The sequence below is a fragment of the Convolutriloba macropyga genome, chromosome 5 (assembly GCF_964194025.1).
Source record: "Convolutriloba macropyga chromosome 5, txConMacr16.3, whole genome shotgun sequence".
Lineage (NCBI taxonomy): Eukaryota > Metazoa > Xenacoelomorpha > Acoela > Convolutidae > Convolutriloba > Convolutriloba macropyga.
In genome coordinates this window covers 8,180,562-8,193,528 of record NC_134472.1, presented here as the reverse complement: position 1 = coordinate 8,193,528, position 12,967 = coordinate 8,180,562, and the positions used below count along the sequence as shown (strand labels likewise).

The window sequence follows — 12,967 nt, the reverse complement described above, 5'->3', positions numbered from 1 at the left end:
AAAGATTATAATGGGCTACCACATAATATAAAACCATATATAAATCATAGAACATTCAAGAGTAGTTATAGAATGTATGTATTTGATACTAGATATCAAAGTGATCATATAGGTCCACAACCAATACAACTTAATTTTAAATTTAGTGCTGCAGTTGCAGATGTTATATGTCATGCATTAGTATTAACTAGAAAGGTTATTAGTGTGAATAGTGGTGGTAATAAGATGGTTGATATTATATCATAGATATAATTTAAGTCATAGATATAATTAAAATTTTAGATATAACTCTAGTGATAATTATAATTTTAGATATAACTCTAGCGATAATTTATAATTATAGTATAATATAGTTATTGTTATAATTATATACTTTTACTTATACATAACCAAATACTTATACTTATACTTATAGCTAGTCAGCTCTAATTGTTACTCTTGTTAATACCCAACTATTTCTTATTAGTATTAACAAAACCTTTAGCATAAATAATGTCTAATTTCTTTTTATTCTCTAGAGCCAAGCCTCTAGTTTCAAGCTTAATCTTAGGCTTAGGTCTAACCTTGGGCTTAGGCCTAGGCTTGGGTTTAGGCTTAATAATAACAAAGGGATTATACTTTTTGACTTCCATTATTTTTTATATATAGAAATGAGTCTTTTAAATAAGTTCAAAACTAATTCATTGTGTTGGAGGTAGACATTATAGTGGTACTGTTAATATAAGAGGAGCTATTACTTCAAAAGGAACTAAGATGTTGAAAGGTAATTGTGTTTTATTTAGAAGGAATAAATCAATGACAGTATCTGATGCAACAATAGAAGCAGAAGGACTTAAAGATTTCTTTAAAAGTGTTGGTAAAACTACGGTTAACTTTGGAAAGAAAGTTGCTAATAATCCAGTAAGAGCATTAGAAATAGCAATAAAATAGGAAGTGCAGCTGTATCTAGAAACCCTAAAGCAGCTCTAGCGGCTACACCTGATTTAATTAAATTTGCAACTACTGGTGAAGGTATAAAGGTAGTACAAAAAGGTAGAGGGTTATACTTAGGTACAAAGAAAAGATAATTATTTGATTATGATTATGATTATGTTTATATTTATGTTTATGATTATTTTTATGATTATGATTATATCCATGATTATATCCATGATTATATTATGTTTATGACTATGATTATAGCTATGATTATGGCTATATATTTTTCGATAAATATTAATACTAATATTATTATTACTAAAAACATTGTTATTACTAAGCACTAATATCTTTAATCTAAAAAAATACTCAACTTATTCTTCTTGTTCTTCTTATATTCTTCATATAACAACTTCATTATACTCATCATTATCTATTTTATTATCATTCATTGATTTAGTATATAGTTTATTAAACTTATGACTAAACTGTTTACTTAAAATATACATTTGTGAATACTTTATAATTTTATTTCTAATTTTAGTATTAATTGTTTTTGATAATGAACCACAAACAGTTGCTGTAGCAAAAGCTGTAGGTATAGAGTAAGGTAATCCTATACCTGTTAATGAAACTGATGTTGTTGTTGCAGTTGTTGCTATAGATGATAATACTATTTCTGTTATCTCAGCTATGTTAATATATTTTTTATATCTACTTAACTTCTTATTATAGTTATTAGTTTCAGTTTCATAATAATTTCTAATATCTTTTATAATGTTAATATTATTGTTAAATTTATTATTAGCTTGAATCTTTTCGATTATCAATCTTTCTGATACTGATGACAAATCTGGATATAGTAATCTCTCACTCGGTGCTGTTGGCTTGGTCATTGCTTTGCTTATTTTCATTAGTAAAAATTCTTTCTATTTCTTTCATTATATCTTCTTGATTAAAACTATAATGCATCTCAAGTCTGTCTTTCTCTTTATTATCAAGTTACTTACTTTGTAAAAGTATAGCAATTATATATTGTACTATAACACCTCTAAGAGATTTATTGTATTCTTTCATTTCTCTCAGACCTTTAGTAAACATTTCATCTAGTTGTATGTTAGTGATATTCTGATTAAACTTATTATTATCAAATTCTTGCTTTAATTGATTATATTTAGAGATAGTATCTGCAGCAACTTTATTACAAAACTTAACAGTATTTCTGACTTCATTTGTTGATTCAATAAACTCATTAATTAGTTCTTCATTAACTTGTGTTTCATTTAGTTGTAATGTTTTAGTTGTAACTTTATCAAAGTCACCTTTTCTTAGTTCAGTTATGTTTTTACTTAAAATGTCTATTTTATTAGAAGAGGATAATAAGTTATTGTCACAATACTCTTTATTAACAACATCTTTTTCATTTATGGGAGGATATACATTTGTAATTTTATAGGTATCCTTCAAATCAATATCATCATTATCTTCTAGGAATAACCCACGAGCCTTACTTAGTGTTAAGTTGTTTCCATTCCCTATATGACATTTCGCTTGGTTAAATCTATTTCTTGTCATCTTTGTATTTGTTTACATATAATTAGAATAATAATTAGTCTTGTAATTAGACTTATAATTAGTCTTACAATTAGACTTAGACTTAGAATTATAATTAGACTTATGACCGGAGGTCTATCTGCGAAGCAGGTTCCCTGATCTACTTCGTAGCTGACCGGAGGTCTATATTTAATGATTCCAAAACCTTATTATTAGATTCAAAATCAAACTCAGATTTTAATAATTCCTGTTCGTAATATTTACCTTCTATTATCTCACCATTAATATCTTCTATTTTATATGTTGGTGGATGTGTTTTTAGAACTTCATTCACTTTAAAGAATTCTCTATTCCAATTAGAAGTGTAACCTTTAGAGAAGATATTACGTTTATCTACATTTCTAACATAATCACCAACTTTAAGTTTAGGTTTAATATTCTTAAAACTAAAAGTGTATTTAACTTTATCAGGATTATTAGAAGCATCAACTAATGTCATATTAATTGTTGAGTGAATGTTATTGTTATATGTTACAACAGCATCATTTAATATATTTACCCAATTACCATCACCATTGATGAACATTGGTTTATTTATTATATGTAATAATGTTCTATTGAATCTCTCTATGAATACAGCCTTTAAATCACTATAAGTAGAATATAGCTCTATCCCTGAAGCGGCTTTGCCGGTTCCATATTCTTTAAGTAAAGATTTAAATGTTTTATTGTAAAACTCACTACCTCTATCTACCCATAACTTTTCTGGTTTTCTCGGTTCAGAGCCACCTTGTGGATGTTCACTTAATACTATTTTAAAACCATTAGTTATAGATAAACCAGATTTATTCTTTAAAGGAATAGCCCATGCATATTTTGTGAATATATCTATAACTGTTAATATAAACTTATAATTATTATTGTTTTTACTTAGAGATGACTTATCAATTAAATCAGCTGACCATGTTTCATCTTTATATAGTAGTATTATTCTTTGTCTTTTAAACTTTGTTATTTGAGGACTGAATACTTCTTTAGCTAGTTGTTGTTGTTGTTTTTCTAACGTTTTTTTTATGGACATAGTCATCTGCGAAGCAGGTTCACTGATGGACGTAGTCATGGTTTCACCTATTTACCATAATTAAAAACAAAATTATATAGTTGGTTTTGATTAATAATATTCATAGATAATAGTTGCTTAGATATATCTAGCATTTCATCATATAACCCATCATCACCAGCTTTTGTTTCTAGTTTTAATAATTCTAGTCTTTCTACTAAATTATTTGGGTTGCCATTTAATCCACTGCCAAATATATCTCTTACCTCCATTATATGTTTTATTGTTCTATATCTAGCGCTTTTCTTGTCCCCTTTTCCTAAATCATATCTAATATCCTTTAAAAACCTTTTATTTTTTTTTCATCTTCCTCAACCTTATCGTCATATGTTACATTTGATTTAGTAAGAAAATCAGTAAATTCTTCTGAAAACTCATATACATTATCCCTAACTAAAAATGCACCCTGCTCTAGAGTTATATCAACGCCATTCATTTTATATCTCCTACTAGGTAAATCTACGAGTTCTAATTTTAATTGAGGATTAGTTTGAGCCCCCATGTCATGAAGAAGTTTGGCTGTTTTTGTATCAACATAAACTGGTGCTATATCTTGAGTCCCCTTTAACGTTTCACCAATCTGCGAAGCAGTTTCACCCAACTTGGAAGCAGTTTCATTAAACTGGGAACCAGCTTGCTCGATCATCTTAGTTTGTTTATCTAACTCTTGATTTTGCCAATCTATTGCTCTCAATGTTTGTTCACTTAATGCTTGATTGTGTTCATTGTTTGCATTTATCTGCGAAGCAGTTTCAATGATAGTTTTTGTTAAAGGATCAAATAACTCTTCTATTTCACCATAATATTCTTGTTGTTTTAATTTATCTTCTAATCTATTCTTTCTGTTTTGTTTTTCTAGATTGTTTAATTCTATGAGTGTTTCTAGTTTAGTCATTTTATATGTAATGAAAAATTATAATAAGAGTAAAAAAATGGATAATGAAAACAGCTTCTCTCTTAATCTAAAAAGATGTTTAGTTTGTAAAAGACGTTGTAATACTATAGATGAGTTTATTGATCATATTAAAAAACCAAATCATGATGATTTAATAATTTCAACTTATTCTAAATATGTAGATGGGGCTAAGAAGATAATAAAATTTCTAGAATATAATAAAAATATAAAAGCTGGAGCTACACTACATAACAATACAATCAAGGGAGACACTATGGAAAAATATATGGCTCAGATAATGATTTATAATATACTAACTACCAACCATATGGATGTAATGAATGAATTAGGTCTATAATTATTTGTTATAAAAATTAGCAAAGCTCGTTATATAATATAATAGCAACTTCAATTAACTTTCTATCATCATTAATGGTTAGTTCTAGAATATTATTAACCAGTAGGTCTTTGTCTCCATCTAATGATGCTTGGTGGAACCTTTTTTTTTAAATCTCTTTTGAATAGATATAGATTCTAATCATGAGGATAGCTTTTAATATTATTGACATAAAATCTTTTATCATCAAATGTTCTGTTCTCTCTTTACATTCATTAGTATAATCAATATCACAAACTATATAGTAACCATGATCACTATCATCTGGAGTATTCAATATTACATCTAGAGTAGTAGTAATGAACTCAAAATCCTTGTAAGGTAACTTTTGCATCATTGCATAACCATATGGGTTGTTTGCGTCTATGTACCATATGGTCTTACCATCACTGTTATCTATATATCTATCACCCATTATTCCACATATACCTCCTCTCTTTGCTCCAACAAAATCATCTAGCATTTGTTTATCTTGTAATGTATCTAATGTTACACCGCTTGACATTAACCAACAATCAAAACTATAACCTGGGAGACTTACATAGTGTAGGGGATTGAGCTTGAATTCTTTCATGCTTAGTTTAACATATTCTTTCATGCAATAGTCTAATGTTTCCACATCATTCTGTAAATACTCTTTACCAGTTTTTTGACTGTTTTCATTAATAAAATATCGACTTCTTCTTGTGTTGGTAATTTTTTATGTAGTGAGGATTTGAAGTTTTCTATTTTTAGATAAGGTTTTCTACCTATAAGTTTTCTACCTATAAGATTATTATAGGAGTCTAAACCAAAGTATTCATATGGATATAATGTTTTAGTTTTACACCCATATATCTTTGCCATTTGATCTAGGGGCATAGCTAAGAAGTTATGACTATCTAAGAATTTAAGACAACCAATGCTAAACATCTTAGACTTACCAGCAGCTAGTGGTATGTTATCTACTTTTCTTTTATCATTATTCTGTTTAAAGAGTTCACTGTATAGTAGGTTGAAGTCATAGCCAGAGCCATTATGGAATATTACTGGAATGAAGTTTTGTTGTTTGTATCTTAGATTACATGTTTTACATGCTGGTGCTCTATATTTACCAGTTTCATGACAATGATCTCTTACTTTATTGATACATGTTTTGCTGCAGATATGACAAGTGTTATTAGTTTCATGATATAATTTATCTTCTGTGAATATCATCTTTTCATTATGTTTGAAATTATTCTCAGTTTCTATTTCTAACAGATCTCTAGCAATTCTTTTGATGCAGCCTAGACCGAAGTAGTGTTTGAAGTTACCTTGCCAGGTGTAACCCACAGCTATTGGAATATGTTCAGCTATTACATATTTTAAATCATTAGTTGAGACTTCAACAATACAACATTCTATATCGGCAGTTATAATATTTTTTATATTCTGACGTTTGTGTTCATTTACAAAAGTAATATGTTTTTTCTTAGGACAAACAATCTCTGGTTTGAATGAGGTGCTGCATTCGTGTTTATCATATTTAATTTGTGAGTTAAACCAATAGGTACACCTATCGCAATAATAGTATTTTATGTTATTTTTATTTGGTTGTTCTAACAGGGTTTCTATATTTTTTATTAGGGCACTGTGTTCTGTTTGACCATTACTCCAAACTAGTATTCTTGCATCTTTTCTATCTTTATTGAAATCATCCACTTGTTTAAACAATTCTATTTTACCATTACCACAAGGTGTGTATACCCAAATATTAATATTATACAATTTGTATTCTTATTATATAAGCAAAATCATCTTCATGTTGTTGTCTTGGTTCAATTAGATTATCTACATATTTACTTTCTCGAGTTGCATGGTGTGGGGTGGGATGTAGCCAAGCAGTTATAGTTAGTTGGAAGCAATTGTATTTATAACTACGTATATTTAATATCGATTTAGAGTTTTTGAGATCTGGAGGTAAATCTATATAACTACCAATAGATGCTTTAGTTGGTTCAATGTTTAACTGAATACTTCTTATTCCAAGAAACTCAAAATCATAACCATAACCTTCATATATTTCCTTTTCGAAATCTAGCCACCGATTGAAGTCACCATCTTCATATATTGCATTATTATTAATATAATCAGTATTGAAAAATATTTTAGTAGTTTTAACTTCTTCTTTGGTTCTCTTCTTATAATCACATTCAGCCGTGATCTTATATTTAAAACTCTTAACTTTACGAAACTGGTAACAGTTTTTAATTTCTTCTAAAGAGTAATTAATTGCTTCATCTATATCTTCAATGTAATTCCCACCTTTATCAGATAATGTTCTGACTTGAGTTTATATCGAATTCTTCTGTGTTTTCTAGATACATGCGATTGTGACTATATGAATGAGTAGTTAGAGCTACTTTACTTCTAAATTCTTCATGACATTCTTTACATTCATACTTAATTCTGGTGTAGATATCCTCTTCAGTTTTAGTTTTAGGTTTGGTGGCTGGTTTAGTTTTAATAATATAATCATCTTCATCCAAATTATACACCCTCTCCGAGATTTCCTCTTCTTCAGACTCAAACATTTTCTCCAATAGTTCCTTATGTTTGAGATCGTATGATTGATGCCTGTATAAAGCCTTCTTTGATTCAAAGGATAGGTTACAGACATCGCAGAAGTTTATGACATTAGTATTAGTTGATTGAGACATGATGTGTTTATTTAGGGAAATAATCAAAAATAATTTTTCGAAAAATGAAAATGAAATGCGATAAGTGTATAAATAAACCTTGGAAAGAATGTAATAATTGTGAAGAATTAGAATATTCTTGTTATGTATGTAAAAATATGGTTAAGGTTAAAGATTATATAGAACATTTGGGATGTCATTATTCTGATCCTGATCAATATCCAACATGTAGTATGTGTAATGTTTATATTCATATATCATTATATAGATTTAGAAATAGGAAATGTAGACTATGTATTTATCTTCATAGATATAGATATGGTCACACTAGAAATCAATTCAGAGAGCATGTTTATAAGTATAATATTCAAATAAAATAATTCTTCTTCTTTAATTTATCTGTGAAGTAGATTGATCCTTTTTTTTCTTATAGATGCTAGATCTAGAATAAATAAGGGTGAAAATCATTCATAGACTAATTCATAGAATAATGATTGATTTTTTGTTCGAATATATAGCTAATATATAGTAGTGGAAAAATCAAGGTATTCAGTAAGCAGTAAAATTTTGCCCGATTCGACATGCGCGATTAGCGTTAGGAGAAAGGGACAAATTTTACTGGTGGCTGGATCCCTTGTTTTTTCCACTACTTCCACCCCAGTTTTTTTCAATGAAATATCTTTGAATTGTATGTCAGGACTTGTCCTGCTGTTTTTTTATTCGTCGTCTGACTCTGTTTTTTCGTTTTACATTAGTTCACTCAGCAAAACTGGAAAAGTCAAATTTTCTGAATGACCTCTTCCTCTGTATTTGCGCGCGTGACGTTATTTCTCACCCGTTCTAGTAAAAGTTATTAAATTTTACTTTTTCCACGTATATCAATATCTGTTTTTATCTATTATGCAGCACACAAGTTTATTCTTTCATAGCTATTCCGGCAATCTGCCGGCTATGCTAAGATGTCAAAAACTCAATTCCTATAATAGACGGTTTCAGACGGAAGTAAAATCAGCTCAAATTCTACTGCCGCTGTTAACAACACTTGCAAGATGTTGGGATTTGAACCCTCAGAACTGTCTAGATGTCTCACTTCCAAGATGATGCAAAGTGGGAAAGCAAAGGGGACTGTGTACATGTAAGTAGAATCTGTTAGAAACATAAATCAATTGAAGCGACTGGAGGGCTCAAATGGAAAGCAATTTAAATTGGTAAGTATTAATGATGGGAAAAAATTGATCCAAAAAAACACCTGCAATCCAAGAGTATATACACTATGTGTATATACTCTTGAATACACTACCAAAAAGCTGCTCATACTTGAAGAATTTTTTTAAAAAAATCACCATAAACATCAAAAAGTACAGCAATTCGAGTTCAAATCAGTTCTGTAGTAACGAGTCATAACGCTTTTTGCTTTTTAACATTTAGTAGACGGGTACTGTAAGTCTCATGCAAATTTCTGACGACATCTGAATAATATTTCCAAAACTGATAATTCCAATCTTCAAAGAACTGTTTGTTTTCGTATTTAATGCTCCGCAATTTTCCATAATTGTCAATTGGTACCATTTGCTTACCATTCCAGTACCTCACGCTCTTTTTTTTAATAAACTGTTGATAATGTTCTGTTTATGCACCGGAGGGTTATATCGTTCAAATAAGGCCGTGAAAGTACAATTATGGTAATTTTTTGAAATACCCAAGTAAACTAGATGCTTTCACTTGTTTGAAGATCTAACAAACTGCGTTTGTCCATCTGATTGTATTGTACCCCAAACCGTAATTGATCGCTTGTCCCATCTCGGTTTTTTCGGTTTTTATCCATAAATCTTGTTCAATTTCTTCGAAGAACTCTCACAATTCTTTCGCTCGCTGGAGGTGCCTGGAACCTGGTACTTTTTCGGTAACGTTCGTTATTATGTTGTATATTAGATCTTTGTTTTAAGCTGCGTTACTTTTGTTTTTCGTCCATGAAAATTGTAAATTTCGATTCGCAACAGCGTGGTAACAGCAAAAGAAAGAGCAGCTCAGTCATCTTTTCTGCGTTAACGGAGAAAACTAGAATGCAATTACGTTTAGAAATTCAAATTTTTTTTAAAAAAATACACTTTTAATTGCTCTCGAACGAAGTTTGTAGCAATTATATTAGACCTGTCCGTCTTATGCGATTTTTCGTCTGACGTTTTTGACTTTTCGTCCTCAAAAACGGGATAACAGGTAGCGCCCAGCGGGCATTAAGTGCTCTTAGAGCCTTTCAGCTCACTAGTCTTCAAGTATGCGAATCACAGAATCTGTTTTGGAGACTTATACTTATGGTGTGAAGGGCGGTTCTTAGAGATTGACCCCCCGCGGGCATTAAGTGCTCTTAGAGACTTTCAGCTCTGTTTCAACTCAAACTGTTTTGGAGACTTATAATTATGGTGTGAAGAGCGGTTCTTAGAGGTTGAAGACCCCCCCCCCCCCAACTGTTGAACCCCCCCCCCACTAATGCCCCCCCCACCGCGCTGTTGCCCCCCCACCCGACTGTTGCCACTCCCATCATCACCTCTCCCCATGGCTAGTTACTGACGAACAACCGGTCGCTACAAACACCAAATTTATAAAAAGCTTTTTGAAAATATTTGTGATTTTTGTAAAACTTGTCTAATTTTTGAGTTATATCAACCCTAGATGTTAAGGAACCCTTTATATGGTTTGATAATAGGTTACTGCACAATTTCTAGTGGTAATAGAATGATTTCCTCATTTCAACTTCGCGAATTTTTGCAGTTTTTGAAAAAACTTGCAAATTTTTTCAAGGTTTTTGAAAGTTTTCGTCGGTTTTTAGGTTTATTCAGCCTCAAGAGCTAAGGAGCCTCCTCCAGGGTTTGATGAATAGGTTACTGTATAGTTTCTAGACGTAAAGGAATTTTTTTCAAGATTTTAACATCACGAATTTTTGAAATTTTGAAAAAAATATCATTTTTTTTTAACATTTAGTCTCATTAATCAAGATTTTTCAGCCTCAGGGTTCAGAAAACCTGCTCAATGTTTTGATAATATGTGGCTGCATAGTTTTTGGTGGTAATGGAATGGTTTTCAACTTTTTAATATCACAATTTTATCGATTTGTTTTTTTAGAACTCGCAATTTTTCAAGTTTTTTGACAATTTTTGTCATTTTATAGGTTGATCTAGCCTCAAGAGCCAAGGAACCTCCTCTAGAGTTTGATAACAAGTTATTGTATAGTTTCTAAATGCAATGGAGTGTTTTTAATGATATTAACAATTAACGAGTTTTAGCATTTTTTTGAAAAATTTTCGGCAATCTTCATGTTTTTTTGAAATTGTCATTTTTTTTAGGTTTTTCGAGCCTCAAGAAACAAGAAGCCTCCTTCGAGGTTTGATACTAAGCTGCTGCTGAGTTTCTAGAGTTAATGGAATGGTTATCATTATTTTAATGACTCGAGTTTTAGAAATTTTTTGATAAATTTTAATTTGAAAAATTTTTGAAAATTTATGTTTCAAGTGTATGGATCTTTATGAGCCAGTGAAACTGTTTAAGGCTTGCAATAGGCATACTAGATGTTCTCTTGAGACAATGGAATGGTGTTCTGAAGATATTATTATCACGAGTTTTAGCAGGATTTTGTTAAAATTTGCTATTGTTTTAAATTTTTGAATATTTTTTGCCCTTTTCTGAGTTTAACAATCATTACTGGCCAACGAAGCTTTTCAAGTCTTGCTGATGGATTACATGACAAAAATCAAGAGACAGAAATGTTTTTGAACATTTTCTTCACTGCGAAATGCGGAAACTTTTCTTTGGAATTTTGCACTTAGTTTTTTTCTATATGATTTAGTTACTAACAAGTTTAGAAAACTTGAAGTTGTAGAGTCGAGTCTCATCATGGAATTCCTAGCTCTCTCTCGCTCTCTCTCTCTCTCTCTGTGTGTGTGTGTGTTTGCTGGCGTTTCTTTCCTTCTCCTTCTCGCTCACGTTTAATCTCTCTCTCTCTCTCTCTCTCTCTCTCTCCTTAATTCTTTTGTTGATGCCGCACTTCAGCGGCTGTTATATGGCGTGATGTCATCGTCTATTACCCTAATCTCAGGCTCCTTCAATCAAGCTAAATCTATCCTCACTAAACATTGCCTAGGTACTGACGAAGCCTACCGCGCGCCGGTCGTTTGAGAGCAATTCGCCCGACGTTAGTCGGTTATGTTTTACACCCTTGCGAAAATCAAAAGTTTTGAGCAAAAATGTGCTATATATAGCTTTTTGGTATCATAGAGTATAATACACAACCAGGTCATACAACCCGGAAGTGTATACTAATAAAAAATATTAGCGTTTAACGTAACAGACATATTTGGCCGCTAATTAACAATATTAGTGCCAATTGCTTAATTCTGTCGTCTGAAAGGTATGTAGTCCTTTTTGTTATAAAACGGCAAATAAAACTTTTATCAAATACTGAGATCGTTGTTATTTGAATTGCTTATATATAATTGTCAGCATATTAATATTGTACGAGTTGCTTTCTGACATGTACTCTTCCAGGGTGCCGTTGAAAGTGAAAGCTGCTACAAATGCACGAGACGCCCTTGCCAAGTCAATCTACTCTCACCTGTTCGATTTCATAGTGGGCCGCGTGAACGAATGTTTCCCATTCTCCAAGTCAGAACACTTCATTGGTGTCCTAGATATCGCGGGATTTGAGTATTTCCAGGAAAACAGTTTTGAACAGTTCTGCATCAACTATTGCAATGAGAAATTACAGCAATTTTTTAACCTCCGCACGTTAAAGCAGGAACAGGAATTGTATCAACGTGAAGGTCTTGGGGTTAACACTATAGAATTCACAGACAACCAAGACTGCATTGATCTAGTTGAACTGAAGTCGTTGGGAATCATAGACATTATGAACGAGGAAATGAAGTTGCCCAAGCCTAATGCGGAGCATTTCACGACACAAGTTCACTCGAAGCACAAAGACAATTTCAGGCTCCAGACGCCTAGAAAGTCGCGATTAGCTTTGTACAAGAGTTGGCGAGATGAGGAAGGCTTCCTGATTAGACACTTCGCGGGTGCCGTTTGCTATACCACGGTAAAAATTCAAGTTTATTTATTGATATGCCTATTTTTAATGGAGTGACTCCTATTGATGAGGTACCATTGATGTATTGTAACGATTGATCGTATACTGAATTTCGATGGCGTTTTCCGGTCGATGTTCGACTTTGAGACGAGTACTGGTAACCACAGATATTGGCAGTGTAGAAATTTAATTTTTAAGAATATTGATTTTTCTGTGATAGTAATTATTGCTGAATTTTTAACCTTTTTTAAGCCTATTGAGTTACCGAGGTTTTTACTGCAAAAATCCGTTGAACTTTTAATACGCTTTCGTGTGGAAGTTTGCTAGTGTCTCAATGCAGAGTTTC

The 12,967-nt window shown here is 31.3% G+C and overlaps 1 protein-coding gene across 4 annotated transcripts in view; it reads left to right on the top strand.

Annotated features, from left to right (window-relative positions):
- Positions 1-12,967, top strand: part of LOC142339105 (unconventional myosin-VI-like) — a 223,680-nt gene that overhangs the window by 184,201 nt on the left and 26,512 nt on the right. For all 4 annotated transcript variants that reach the window (XM_075388837.1, XM_075388836.1, XM_075388835.1 and 1 more), the window contains 2 exons: positions 8,541-8,679; positions 12,084-12,630. In XM_075388837.1, the coding sequence (XP_075244952.1) occupies positions 8,541-8,679; positions 12,084-12,630 (686 nt within the window). The remainder of the gene's footprint in view (positions 1-8,540; positions 8,680-12,083; positions 12,631-12,967) is intronic.